Source organism: Sturnira hondurensis, unplaced genomic scaffold (genome assembly GCF_014824575.4).
Source record: "Sturnira hondurensis isolate 20B ecotype Veracruz unplaced genomic scaffold, ASM1482457v3 Scaffold0003693, whole genome shotgun sequence".
Taxonomy (NCBI): Eukaryota; Metazoa; Chordata; class Mammalia; order Chiroptera; family Phyllostomidae; genus Sturnira; species Sturnira hondurensis.
This window is the reverse complement of record NW_028076324.1, coordinates 10,155,216-10,169,055: the sequence shown is the minus strand read 5'-3', so window position 1 is coordinate 10,169,055 and position 13,840 is coordinate 10,155,216. Positions and strand designations below refer to the sequence as shown.

Sequence of the window (13,840 nt, the reverse complement as noted above, 5' to 3'; positions counted from 1 at the left end):
GAGGCAGCAGGAGTCACGGTGATTTCTACACCATACCTGTGCTGCTGCCTCTGAGGAGCCACAGGGGCCGTTTCCCAGGCTCTGTGGCCAGTGCACAGGGACAGGTGGAACCCTTGGCCCCAGGGACCCTCGAGGGCATCCCACCTGCACTTCGCCGGCTCCGCTCTCCTCCTCAGGCCCCGTCAGCTCCATGGGGGCCATCTGCTCCTTCCAGGTGGGGCCCTTCTGGGCAAAGTGCTCAGAGGCCTGCTGGCAGGACACTCGACCTTTGTCACATGTGGCTGGGCTGGCCCACGGCACCACATACAGCATGGGGATGATGGGGCGTGGCTTCAGCTCCAGGTCCTCGCCAGGTGCCTCAGGTGGCACGACATTGAGGGGAGGTGGCAGGGGGTTCTCCTCAGTGGCTTCAGGGCCAGGGCTCAGCACTGGGGGCTCCAGTGGGGGTGGCAGCACCTCCTCAGTGGGGAATTGGGTGGGCAGTGGTGGTGGCAGCTGGGGCAAGAGTGGGTGGTGAGGGTGTACGGGGCTCTTCTTCTTCCGGTCGCTCCTGGCCTTGGCTGGCCGCAGCTTGCCCTTCCTGTCCTCTGTGAGGAGAGAGGAAAGACCCATCATAGTTGAAGCCAGAGGCCATGTACCCTCTTGTGAGCCAGCCAGCCCAGGTGGGAGCTGTCTGGAGCCCCCTCTGGCCTTCCCCAAAAGAACAGAGGCTTTAGGTAAGTTCAAACGACTGCCAGGTCACACTGGCAGCTGTACCCAAGCCTTGGGGGAAACCCCGCCCTCTGGGTTCTGCAGGTGCACAAAGAACCTTCTGAAATCAGCGTGAGGTGGAAGAAAGAGGTGTGTCTTTCCCAAGGGGAGGGGAGAAGAGGCAGGATTGCTTTCAGATATCTGAGTTTTGTGTATTTATACAGTGAAAACACACAACTTGTAGAGTTTTTCAAAGCAAAGACTCAGACGGTAAACCACAAACGAGTGGCCCGTGCGTGGGACACCAGAGCCAGATGAGCCTGCAGGGCTGGAGACGCCCTCCCACCCCAAGGGCCGGTGCTGGGGGGTTTCTAGAACGATGACAGGGTAGGTCTGGAAGCAGTCGAGGTGCATCTGCAGTGCTATGTAACTGGGGGCCAGGATGGTGTGTGGTCGGCGGAACCGTGGCCCCAGAGACATCCACGTCCCAGCTCTGGGACGGGTGAATGTGGAACCTGACATGGCAGCGTGACTGTGCAAATGGCACTGAGTTCATGGAGACCGTCTCGGTGGACCCAGCACACTAGCGGAGTTCCTTAAAGACGGAGGACCTTTCCCAGCTGCGGCCAATGGGAGCCGTGACCACGGGAGAAAGCTCTGAGAGAGGCTGACAATGGAGGAAGGAGACACAAGCCCAGGATGCGGTGCCTGGAGAAGCTAGAAAAGGCCGGAAACAATTCTCCCCCAGAGTCTCAGACAGGAACCTGCCCCACTACATGTGGGTTTAGCCCCACAAAACCTCCATGAGGCTTCTGACCTCCAAAACTCTTGGCAAATAAATGTGCGTGGTCACTGTCGTGGCACCCCAGGGGACTCTGCTGGTGATGACGTTCATGAAGCCTGCTGTGCTCAGGGTGAGGAACACACGGACGGCATAAGGGACTCTGCTCTCAAAGACAAAAGGACTGGAAATGGCCTACCAGGGCCCAGAGCCGGGAGCACAGCAGGAAACCCCCAGCACTGGCCCTTGCCTGCCCCATCTGGAGAAGGGGCACAAAGCTCATCCGTGTGTCCCAGGTTCCCAGGGACTCAGGATATCACATAAGGAGGGGCACTGGCTGGAAACCAGGGGACCCACTATTCCCGCTGCCTGAGACCGCACTGGGTTCCTGGACAACCCTCGACGAGTGGTGGTGCTATAGGCCTCAGGTGGGTTAGGGGAACCTGTGTCTAACAGTCTCATGTTGGGAAAGTTAGTACAAGTGGAGGTCAAGGACCCGTTCCTCTCCGTGTGAGACTGGTGACAACGGGAAATGTAATGAGTTCTGGTTTGCAGCATGGCATCCGCATTTTCACCTCTTGCTATAAAAACCCAACCATATGTCACCGCTGTTCCTCAGCCAAAGATGACTGATGGAACAAGTGCTGATGACCTTACCTAGGGTGAAGGCTAGTCACTTAACCCCTGATCTGCACTGACCTCAAGAAGGGATTGAGCAAGGAATCTGACTGCAGGAGGAGCCAAATCACCCCCATCACCTGCAACGAGGGTGCTCCCGAGGCTCTGAGGCAGGCCTCAGGGACCCGAGTGGAGGTGCCCTAGTCCCCTCCCCTCCCTGCCCTCCCCTATCTGCAGCTGCAGCCCTGCACTGGCTGCTGGGATAGCCCAGGGGGTCCTTGGCAAGGACCTGGGATTTTCAAGAGAGGCTCCATCAGCCAGAAGGCGATGGGAACTCCCCCTTCCTGGCCCAGCCCTCAGATCCTGAGCCTTCTGGAGGCACCAAGGGTTCTTCCCTCACTGATGCCCCACCTAGGTGAGCTTTAACCACTCCCCATGTCCCCCTCCCACCTGCCCCTCATGAGCCTGGTCCAGTTCTACGGCCAAGGAAAGGAAACAATAGATGCTGCCTCCCTTCCAGAAGTGAAATCTGGACGGCTCTCCACAACAAAAGGCCCCTCCCCAACCAGCTGCATGGTGAGGGAGAGCTGTGAAGCATAACTCAGTGATGCCTGCTCACAGCTGCACAGCCCCAGGAAGTGACTGGGAGGTGACCAAGGGCCTGGGAGGTCAGTGCCCAGGGTAGTGCAGGGGCTAATTTGTAGGAGCAGCCCACAGGCTGGTCCCAGAGGCACTGCCCTATTTATGTAAAAGGCACTTTCGGATAAACACTGTGTTCTCTAAGGAAATTCAGTATTCCTCCCTCCCTCCCTTCTCCCTCCCTCCCTCACAGCGCAACTGTTGAAATCGCACTGTGCCTATCTTCCTGAGGATGGTGGGTCCAATTTACTTTCTGCGCTGGAGACTGACGTCAAAGAGGGACAAGTACCAGCCTTTTCTTCACATCTCTTGGGCTTGGGGAAGCCAAGGGGGAAAAACACCTGGAGGGTCCTGCAGGGGACAAGCCCAAGTCCAGGAAGGACACGTGAAGCCTCGGGGCTCTGTCCTCACCATGGGACCTCCCCCACAACCCTGGCAGCTCCCAGCCGGGGACCACACTGTCAGACCTCAGCCAGCCCCCTATCTGCCAGAGCTCGAAGCAGCCTCCAAATGGAGCAGGGATGTCACATGGAAAAAAGGCTTAGGATCAAGGAAAGAAGAAAAGGAGAAAGCCCTGGCTCAGGTGGCTCAGTTGGTTGGAGCATCATCCTGTACACCCAAATGTTGTGAGTTCAATCCCTGGTCGGGGCACATATCTAGGTTGCATGTTTGATCCCAGGTCAGGGCTTGTACAGGAGGCAAGTGATCAATGTTTCTCTCTCACATCAGTGTTTCTCTCTCTCCTCCCCCACCTCTATCTCTAAAATCAATAAATAGATCCTTGGATGAGGATTTTTTTTTTTAAAAAAAAGGGGGCTTAGGGTCTTAGCCAGTCTCTCCCAAGCATGTGCGGCCTCCCACCCACTCAGGTTTGAGACAAAGGCGGGCAGAATTCAGGGGCCTCTCCCACAGCCAGCCAGCCTAGGCCCTTTGAGGACTACTTTTAGGAGTGGCGAGGATGTCACAGCCGAGAATGCCCCCACCACTGGACTTTACTGGCCTGCCTGGTTCTCTGAGGACCGCCCCCCCCCGTTCCTCCACAGTACCAAAGCTCACCTAGGGGTGCCGTGAGAGCACCTGGTTTTCTGGAACTTCAGGCTCAACCTCAGCTGCACAATATCCACAGGAAGGGGCGGTGGCCTCACGACTGCTATCTGATTCAGGGACATGACACCCCCACCCCTCCACCCTCTGGGCAGCCTGGGCGAGCTGGTCTTGGTCCCCATGGTATAGGTCACTCCTGCCAACTCTACGACCCTCGTGTGCACAGCCCGGGGCAGGGCGTGCCCTGGCAGGACGTGAGGCCCGTTTGAACTGTGCCGGGGGGTGTCCTGTATGGCAGGATGTGTCTCTGAGTGAAACCCGCAGTCCCCTCATAGAAGCCTAGCCCGTCGCCTCCCTGCAGCACACAGCGGCCTTTCCTGTCCGGTCCTAAAGCCAATCGCAAGCTGCCAGGCCACTTCTGAAGCCTGGTGCTCCATGACCAGCAACTGCCCACGGCAGCTACTGCTCATACTCCTGGGTACTCTTGTCTCCTCGAGGCCCTGGGACGTACTGGGATGGGGCTCCTCTGGCCGCACGCTCTGCCTGGGAGCAGTGAGGCACCATGGTGGGACCAGCCTCCTGCATCCTGGCACTGCCCTGCTGCCCCCATCGCTCAAGCTGTGAGAAAGGACAGTGGCCGTGACGAGCCACAGGTAGGGCGAGAGCCCTGTGAGATGGCCATGGCCAGGTGGGTAGGAGCCCCTGCTGTCCCAGCAAACCAGAACTGACACGGCCACTTTCCCACTTGCCCCCGGCCCCACGTCAGGGCACAGCAGGTGAGCGGGGGAGGGAGACTGTGGGGCTATCCCAGGGCAGCAGGTGTGGACAGGGGTGAAGAGTGGGGACAGCAGCAGCCAGCAGGGAAGCAACCTCCTGAGGCCTAGAGCACCATCCACCAGCCCAGGGCCCCTCCCATCCCCCCAGGCCTCCTCTGGTCCGCCCCACCCCCAGGACTGCGACACTGTTAGCATTCAGCATGTGAGTGACAGTAAACACAAACTACTGCTCACACCTGACATGGTCCTCAGCACTTAACGCTTTTAGGGACATTAAGCTGGTGTTAAGGAAGTCTGGAAACCACTTTAAAGTCTCCCACTCATTCCCCGACGTGTGCTTCTGTCACCCTGACTGCAAACACTCACTCAGTGTGTTGAGACCTGTCTTCCCACCAAGGGCTTGAGAGGTGGCCCCCAGGATGCTCCTGACCACAGCAAGAGCTCTCTAGCGGTGGCAGCTACGTCCAGTGCCCCAAAGGGATGGCGTCCTTTCTAGAGGAAGAGCCCACAACCCAATTCCTCCTTCTTGGGAACAGGGCTGTCAGGAGATAGGGATGGGGTGCCTGGAGTTGGGGAGCACTGCCAGCCTGAGCAGGGACGCCATCCCGGCAACAACCCCATCCTTCCTGGGGTCCAGGTGCCTCTGGGAGCTCCTGGAAGCCACAGCCCTGGAGGATGGCGCTGAGGCCCCACCACATGACACCATACACGACATCGAGACCATCACTGGAATGCAGACCCTGAAGCCCCTGGGGGAAAACCTCCAGGGGTCCTGGGACAAGGCTGTTGTCAGGGAACAGGAGTGAGTACAGATGCCAGACAACTGGTGAGGAGAGCATGTGTCCCTGCTACGTGGCTTGCGGTTTATCTACACGGTTTACTCTCAAGGGACAAGGAACATCCTGCTCAGGCAGCGAGCGCCCCCGTGAGGCCCTTGGTCCAGGGCCCCACCTTGGAGAGCTCATTGTTAACCATGACAACCAAGCTCAACCGCCCAACTACCTTACAGAACACGCACATCTGGTCACATTTTTTACTTCCTGGAGCACACAACGCCAGAGCAGGGTCTGAAGGACAGCAGCGCATGTGCCCCGCTCAGCTCGGCCTCCAAACTCTAGGAGCCTCGGGGAGTAACCTGTTGCTTCCTCTCTCTTGATTTTAGAGTGTTTACTCTCAGTTATGGGCTGAATTGTGTCCCCGCACCCCAAATTGCTATTCCAAAGTCCTACCCCTAATGCCTCAGAATGTGGCCTTATTTAGAGTCTGCAGATGTCACAAGTTCAGGTTCGGTCATCAGGGCAGCCCTAATCCAATGGGACTTGTGTCCTGATCAAAGGGGGACATTTGGGCAGAGAAGCTGGCGCAGGGAAAACGCCACTCGAATGAATGCAAAGAGGGCACCTGCAAGCAGAGGACGGAGGCCTCAGAAGGAACCAGCTCTGCCGGCACCTTGATGGCTCCAGACCAGCGAGAGGAGAGCTGGCCTCAGAGTCCCTGTACCTTCCCTCCAGGGTGCTTTATGAGGTAGCCCAAGGAGACACAAACACACCCTCCACAATCTGCCGCCTGGCTCAAGGAGTTTTCTGACTGTACGTAAATGGGACATTGGATGTATATGCCCCCTGAGCACAGAACGGTGGCCCTCACTTCTCCCACCTGCCATGGAGGGTGTCCTCACTCTTGTCCTGTGAACTGATGGCCAGGCTCCAGACTCACCGCCCACCCCCAGCCCACATTTCTGGCTCTCTTTGTCCATCCACACTTAGACCAACTCCCCCACACCCTGCTGGACCCAGAAAGGAGCAGGAGAGCCCCCAGCTAATATGGGGGAACTGCACCTTCATGCGGGGGCGTTCTCCCAATACACGTGGCTCCACTTATTTAGCAATTCTTCCTGTTTTTCAAAAACATCTCTGATTTTCTCCATAAAGGTCCTTAACTTTTTTCAGCTTTGTTCCAAGGCGCTCACTCTCCGGGTGCTTTTACCATAAGCAGCACCCTGACGGTGATGCTACCTGCCGACGGCAGGCCTACAGGGGTGAGCCCTGGCTTCTGTGCAGGGGGCTCCCAAGGCACCTCCACTGGATCTCCGAGTGACTTGACAGCTCAGCCCCCGGGCCCCTTCCTATGCAGGGGACCACACCTATGCCCCGCTATTGTTGGTGCGTGCCTCTTCTCCAACCAGGCGCCTTCTCCATCTTGCCTCCTGGGCACGCCGAGCAGACAGTGGCGTGGCACCCCACTAGGCAGCTGTGCGTTAGACCATCTGGGAATGTGCTAGCACAAAATTCACCCAGACAGTCTCTGGTCTCCCCCCTTGTGAGTGCCTGAGGGGCCTCCTCAAGGATACTTACCCTGCCAGTCAGGGGACAGTCACTCCCTAACTGGGAACCTCAGTATCAGCCTGTGGGTACATCGGGGTGCATATGCCTGCCTCAGACCGTGACCCACGGGCAGTCCCCTCGATGTTGCACCCCGATGGGTGCACAACGCTGAGACAGGCAGAGCCATGCTGGCTCGTGTGTTCCAAGTCATGGCCACGAAGAGGGAAATGGAGGGTCTCAGCAGAACCCCCTGTTGAGCTCTGGTCTGTGACTGGGTCGGAGGTACCACTGCCAGGCGACCTGTCACCCCTGCCCCCACCGTTGCCCAGTGCTTGGAAAGGGCCAGAGAAGAGAAGGCCCCGACGTTATCCTGGGGGACAGCAGCTGTGTGCAAACGTGGGAGCAGCTGAAGCTACAAATTAGAAAACTGAAACCAGCCATCGCAAAGGAAACACTGTAAAACACGGGAGTGAGAACCTTTAAAGTGCTCACATATTAACATCCCACAGCTGAAAGCGCCCTGCGCTTTGTGAAGGGTGTGTTCCTGAGATACCCCACCACAACCTCGGTTCAGGCTCTCCAGCATCTGGCCACAAACAGCAGGCCATCCTCCCTCACAATGAGGCAGGTCATACCTCTGTGGTGGCTGAATATCTGTGTCCTCACAGATGCATGTGCTGAAACCCACCCCCCAGTGTGATGGCCTTAGGAGGCGGGGCCTGTGGGAGGTGATCAGGGTGGGGCCCTCGTTAATTGGATCAACATCCTGATAACAGAAGCCACAGAGCTAACTGGCTCCTCCCAGTGTGGCCAGAGCAAGGAGGCAGCTGTCTGCGACCTGGAAGGGGGCCCTCACAGAGCGCGGCCACGCTGGCACCCCGACCTCATCCCCAGTCTCCAGAACCATGAGAAACAAACGTCTGTTGTCTCCAGGCCGCCCGGCCTGAGGCGTCCTGTGGTAACAGCCAAACGAACTGAGACTGCCTCTCTTCAGTTTCTGGGAGAAGAGGGACTTGTCCTGGCACCTCTAGAATGGACATTTCTATGAAATGCCTCACCCAGTCAAGAAAGGTCATGAATTGGATTCTTAAGGAGCAGAGACTCTGTGGCCATGGTGAATGCTGGCTCTTTACGTCAGCTGGGGGTCGGGAGTCAGGAAGGAGTGGGCGTGGGCACCAGGCCAGGCCTGCCCACCAAACTAGAACTAACCTTCAGCGGCGCCCTCTGTCTCTCGGCCCTGCAGCAGCTGGGGATCCTCCTCCTCATCCTCCGGGTCGGCCTCCTGCGTGCCCTCCTCCTTCACACTACCACAGGTCTCCTCCGGGAGGGCCGTCCCGGCCACCCCCTCCCCTGGCAACTTGGGGTCTTCTGGCTTGGGCTTCTTGGGCTGACTACGTTTCCGGTGAGACCTGGAGACGGAGAGTTATCAGACAGGAGGCGAAAGAAACAGCAGAGGGGAGAAGCCCCAGGTCTGTGCTCATCCAAATGGAACCCCACAACCAGAATTGGGGGGCAGAGGGCCCCAAGGAGGTGGCTCCATGGGGCAGGGGAGGTGGAGAGAGGCCTGGACAGGGTGGGCAACAGGGATGGTGGGGGTCATGTCAAGCGGGTGCTGATGACAGCGGGAGACGGGATGGCTGGACAAACCCCGGGCTCCAGGAGCCCCCAGGTGGAGGGGTGGGGGGCGGAGTGTGAACACAATGGAACGGCAGCTGGTGGAAAATGCCCAGACGACAAATGAAACAAAAGGTGCACTTACGACAGCCCCGGCTTTTTGCTCTGCTCTTTCTTCCTCTCTAGATTTGGTTTCCTCTCCTCCTCAGTCTTTTTCCAGTGTCTGCTTTCTTTCAGACTAATTTGTCTAGAATGTAAATGTTAGGGAGTTTTTCTCTAGGACTGGTGTAAACTCCCCAAGACGCCTCATCTAAGGCCCTCCGCTGGGGCACCTGCTTCCTCAGGCTACCCCTGCTCCATGTGCCTCTCCATACTCAGGAGCTCCACGCCAGGGAACTGCCTGCTCCCATGCCCCTCGTCACCCTGTCACTGGCCTCCAGAGCAGAGCTCAGGCCAGGGGGTGTCACATCTCCACGTCTAGCCTAGGCTCAGGGTGTGACAGTCCTTGGGACAGCAGGGACAAACCTCGGCCCCCATTGAGAAGTCAAGCTGAGGCTTAGCTAATGGCTTTTTAGTGAAAACAAGGGAGAACTGGGGTTAAAAAGGGAGGAAAGAAAGCAACGAAGGGGTGGGCCTGCAGGTCAATGGCCAAGGCACTCCTGCAGAGGCTCTGGGAAGCGGAGTCCCGGCGCCTTCCAGGGAGGAGACAGAGCAGCTTTTAGACTGGCAGCAGATGTGTGGTGCCCTAGGACCTCAGGCAGGGTACTCAGGCCCCCCAGGGAGTGGGCGGGGGTGGCTCCCACATGGCTGCGGGCTCCAGGCCTCATAGCCAGCCCCCACTAACCACTCTTTTGTCTTTCCCAGTCAGCAGCCTGAGTTCCCAGTCAGCAGCCTGAGAATGTTGGTGTTTCCCAGAGAGGTGCTGTCTGTGGCTTCCCTCCATCTATGAGTTCTCCACGTGGCCCAGGGGGGTCAGACTGGGACTTGAAAACCCTGTGGCAGTCACGCCTCCAAGGACCAACATTCACCAAGAAGCAGCAGGGCTGTCTGAGCAGGGCAGGGTGGGGGCCCAGGGAGGCTCTGAGGGGCCTGCAGCAGCAGGGCCTGAGAAGTTCCTTGCTGCCTCCCCAGCCTGCCCCTGCTCTCCATGCTGGCTTCTGGGGCACCCCTTGCTCACTGTCCCCTAACACTAACCTCTGCTGGCTGTGCTCGTGGCTTGGCTGCCTAACCTGAGGGCCCTGGTCCTGCTGCTCCATCTCTTCTGAGCCCAGTGGGCACACGACAAGCCCCACTTGATGTTTGCGGCATGAACCACCCCATGACCAAAGGCGAAAAGCAGGGAGCATTCGGCGGCAGGGGCAGTGGAAGGATCGAGCAACATGGGCAGCGGCATGGCATCACACACAGCATGGCGTGCAAGGGTCACTGCAAAGGAGGCGGTGTGGGGGTGGGGTGGGAGGGGACATGGGAACCAGAGATGCTCTCCACCACAGCAGAGCCACCAGTGAATCCACATGGGGTAAGTTTGGAAGATGGCTCCCACAGAGACTGACAGAAAGCCCCAGGACCTGTCAGATGCAGCTGGCTTTTGTCACCAGCTGTCACCTGAGGAGAGGTTTCTCTCCAAGTCTGGGAACACTGTGGCCCGTATGGCTGCAGGGCTAGGCGCCCAGAGCAAACCTTCACACTGGCCCCAGGCAGCGCCCAGTAGAGGGATGTCCTCCTACTGCCGACTCACCTGGCGTCGGCCTCCTGTGGCTGCCCAGTCCGCTGCTGTGCTCTCTTACCCTCCCCTCCCCTCACCTGACTCCAGAACCAGCCTTGGAAGCCACTTCTGGCCTGTCTACCCCCTCCCAGGGCTGACCTGGGTGTCTCTACTGGGGCCCTATCTGCCCCAGGGAGCCCAGACCTTCCTGTCTCCCTATACTTCACTGACCTCAGAGCTCTAGGGAGCCCCAACCCCAGAGCCACACCCCCAGTACCACTCGGCCTCCCCAATGCAGAGACCCCCAAATGGGTAGAACTAGGTGGACAGACTTAGGCAGAGGGCCATGCTCTCCCACAGGGTGAAAGCAAGTTGAAGGCCCACATGCAAAGACAGACCCATTGTGTGAATACACATTGAGGGAGGTCAATGTGGGAAGAATCTGTGGCCAATGTGCCACAGGTAGGAGGGAGAGGCATCCACCAGGCACATCCTAACCTTTTTCTGGCCAGAATTGCATCCCCTGGCTGCTCCCCACACACCACACCTTTGTCTCTTCTGTTTCTTCTCTTGGTTACTTCCATATGTCTCCGCAACACTGCTTCCTTTTGTTTTTGTTTTTTTGGTTTGGCTTCCTTTGAGAGTTACCAAGCTGCAGACACTTAGGATATGGCCACACCTCCTGCTCCCACACCCGCCAGCTTTTCTGCCCAAATTTGCCACCATCTTCAGCTGTGGTGAAATTTCATGTTTACATTTTTCTGACGCTGTAAATATTGTTAATCCACATTGCTTGCATTGCATTCTTCGCTCTTCCTGGAGTTAGTAACTGACCCTCTCTCAGGCACTCAGCTTTCCTGGTTATCTCCAAACTCTGATGTGGTCTTCTACACAAGGTATCCCACACTCCTTGGTGGCATCCTTATCTTGAGAGTGCTTTGCAGTCTCCTTGGTTGCTTTGGTTTTCCCTGACCCTGTGTCTTTCCTGGCTGATGCCCTTGTTTATTAGCTAGAGCACACCCTCCAGGAGCTTCTTCAGGAAGGAGGGGAAACCTGGGATTGTGCTCCCAGGGAGCACAATGAGGAAAAATATCCTCATTCCTCTTGCACATTCAGTTGATAATTTGACTTATGTACATATTTTCAGGCTAAAGATTATTTCTCTTCTAATTTTTGTAGCATTATGACCACTAAGCCCAATGTCATTGGGATCCCTTCTTATTTATGCTGACATATCTGTTTATTCATTCCAGAAGTTCTAGAGACCTTCTGTTTAATCCAAGAGTGGTCACGTGCTAAGGTGTACATAATTTTCCTCCCCTATGCCAAACTTTAATCTGACAATGGGGTTCCCAGGAAATGTTCTTTTTGCTTTTCCTGAAACTCCTAGTCGAGGCCTGAGTTTCTCAGTTGAGCCCCTGGCCTGTGTTCCAGGTTGACCTTGCTGTCCTGCCCTCCAGGAGGTTTCCAAGATGTCTCCCAACCCATCTCTTATGTTTCCTTTGCTCTCCTTTTAAATGTCTAAGAGCCATCTCTTTCCTAAATGTTTCCTTTTATAGCAACAGGTGTGTCTATCACTAATGCACAGCCACCCCCTTCTGGGGAGAGTGTGTGAGTCTTCTGCTCACGGCCGCACCTCTCCCTGGGGAGTGCTTCCCTTCTGTTTGAGACACTTGCTGAGAGAGCCCTCGGAGGTTTAGGAGCCCCTGGCTGAGCTGTGCAGGGGACTCAGAAAGTCGTTGGTGGCTGCGTGTATGTGAACAGGGCCTGCTGAAGGGGATGGAGAGGACAAGAGCCCTGTCACTTCACGGGGGACCCCCAATATCAGAATCTATAGCTTTGCTCTGCTGAGCCACTCTGTGACCCAGAGAGGACCCTAACAGTTGCTGGACTTGGGCCTGGGGACACATGGGGCTGGCAGCCAGGCTTCCACAACCTCACCCTCAGGAAGGCCCCTCCCTCCCGCCCAGAATTGGCCAGGTTTGACCTCAGGAGGCAGCAGGGCCACTGTTCTCTGCTGAGAGATGCAGGGGGGTGGGGGTACCCTGAGCCCAGCAACTCCTTACACAGCTGCCTTCAGCCTTCCTGTCCTGGGAGGTGCCCAAATCTCAGAACCCTGTGCCTTCCCAAAGTCCCTCAGCAAAAACTAGCCACGCCTCGTCTGCCAACCCCTGGGCTGAATTTTCTCTGTCCTGCCAAGTCAGGTATCACTTGCCCGTCCTTTCCTTCTTTTCCATGTCTCCTGCTGCCGCTCAGCTGTCATGGTCCCCTCTCCCATTCTTTGTCACTCATTTATAGTCATTTTAGTGGCATTTCAGGGGAGGAGGGAGATAAATGCACTTGTCAGGCTTAATTAGGCATCACTCAGTTATGTTTACACAAACCAAAAACTGGAACTGAGTCCAAACACCTGCACTAATATTTCCAGGAGAGAAGCAGCTGTCCATGGGCCCTGAAGGCAGGAGTGGCAGAGTGGGCCCCTGCCCCATGCAGTGGGTTCAGACTGCCTCTGGGCCTGGTCACCAAAGGGCCCAGAGCACAAAGTCCCTCCATACCCTATGGCAGGCTGTCAACTCTCACAGGACCGCTATTACCCAGGACTTTGGACTCCACAGGGAGAATCTGGGGCATCCAAGGCTGCTGTGCCCGTGAAGCCCCTGGGTCAGGGTGCAGGGACTGTGAGCTGTGCACCCCATGGTCCTTCTGTTTACCCAGCCCCAGGACATGCGCTCCCTTTCCTCCCAGTACTCCTTGTCCCTACCAATAAGCAGACATGTGGCATTTAGAGGCTTCTGCCTTGGAAAAAATTGCAGAGGGTATTCTGGGGAAAAACAATTTGAGAAACATTCAGTAAGTCTCTGGGGCAACAAGCTCCTTCAGGGCCTGGCAAGCCCCAGGGGTCACAGGGCTCGTCCCTGAGTGATCAGAAGCTGTTTCCATGGGGAAGGTCTCAGGAGCATAGCAGGGCCAGGGTGGCCCTGTTGGGAGTAAGCTAGGAGGCGCAATGGTGTTCAGCGCCAGGTCAGGAGGCATCAGAGGGGGCACTGGAGCTGCTCCTGTCTCCTTGTTTCCATGGTGATCTGAGGATGGTGGCGAGAAGTGGTGCAGGTGGGCGTGCAAGGACAGGGGGCTCTTGGCCACAGTCAGCTGATGGCCTCCCCCGTGGGTCACAGCCAGTGGAGCCAGCAGGGGCTGGGGTGGGACGGGGACCAGTGGGTGAGAGAGTGTGTCTCCTCTCTGTCCTCCTCTCCGCACTAGCATGGTGGTAGCTGCTCACAGGGTCTGCAAGCGTGCGTGCAGCGGGCTGAACACACACGGGTTGCCACATGTGCTCAGTGGACTGGGTTCTTGATATTCTCATTGGAAGTAACAGGAGGTGAGAGGAAAAACAGTCTGCACATAGAGAAAGACCGCAGAAAGGAAGGGGGTGGGGGAGAGCCTGGCAGAGACAAGCCTGGGCGAGGCCCCAGATTCTGTGGTGGCCTCTGCCAGGAAGGCAGGGATCCTGCCTGATGGTGAGGGCTGAAGAGGCCACACAACAAGGAGCAGCTCTGGGCCCTATTTGTCACGGAGGAGGGTCAGTTATCTGACAAGATTTAAGCATGGAAGATAGATCCACAGAAGGGCGACAAGAACCGAGAAGACTGTT

At 57.0% G+C, this 13,840-nt stretch overlaps 1 protein-coding gene across 2 annotated transcripts in view; it reads right to left on the bottom strand.

The window, feature by feature from the left end:
* The window catches only part of KDM4B (lysine demethylase 4B), a 126,525-nt gene that overhangs the window by 14,308 nt on the left and 98,377 nt on the right, over positions 1–13,840 (bottom strand). Inside the window, exons 11-13 of one of the 2 annotated variants that reach the window (XM_037042630.1) lie at positions 8,632–8,733; positions 8,082–8,281; positions 145–587 (exon numbers count right to left, since the gene is read on the bottom strand). In XM_037042630.1, the coding sequence (XP_036898525.1) occupies positions 145–587; positions 8,082–8,281; positions 8,632–8,733 (745 nt within the window). The remainder of the gene's footprint in view (positions 1–144; positions 588–8,081; positions 8,282–8,631; positions 8,734–13,840) is intronic. The other variant, XM_037042631.1, reaches the window with a different exon arrangement.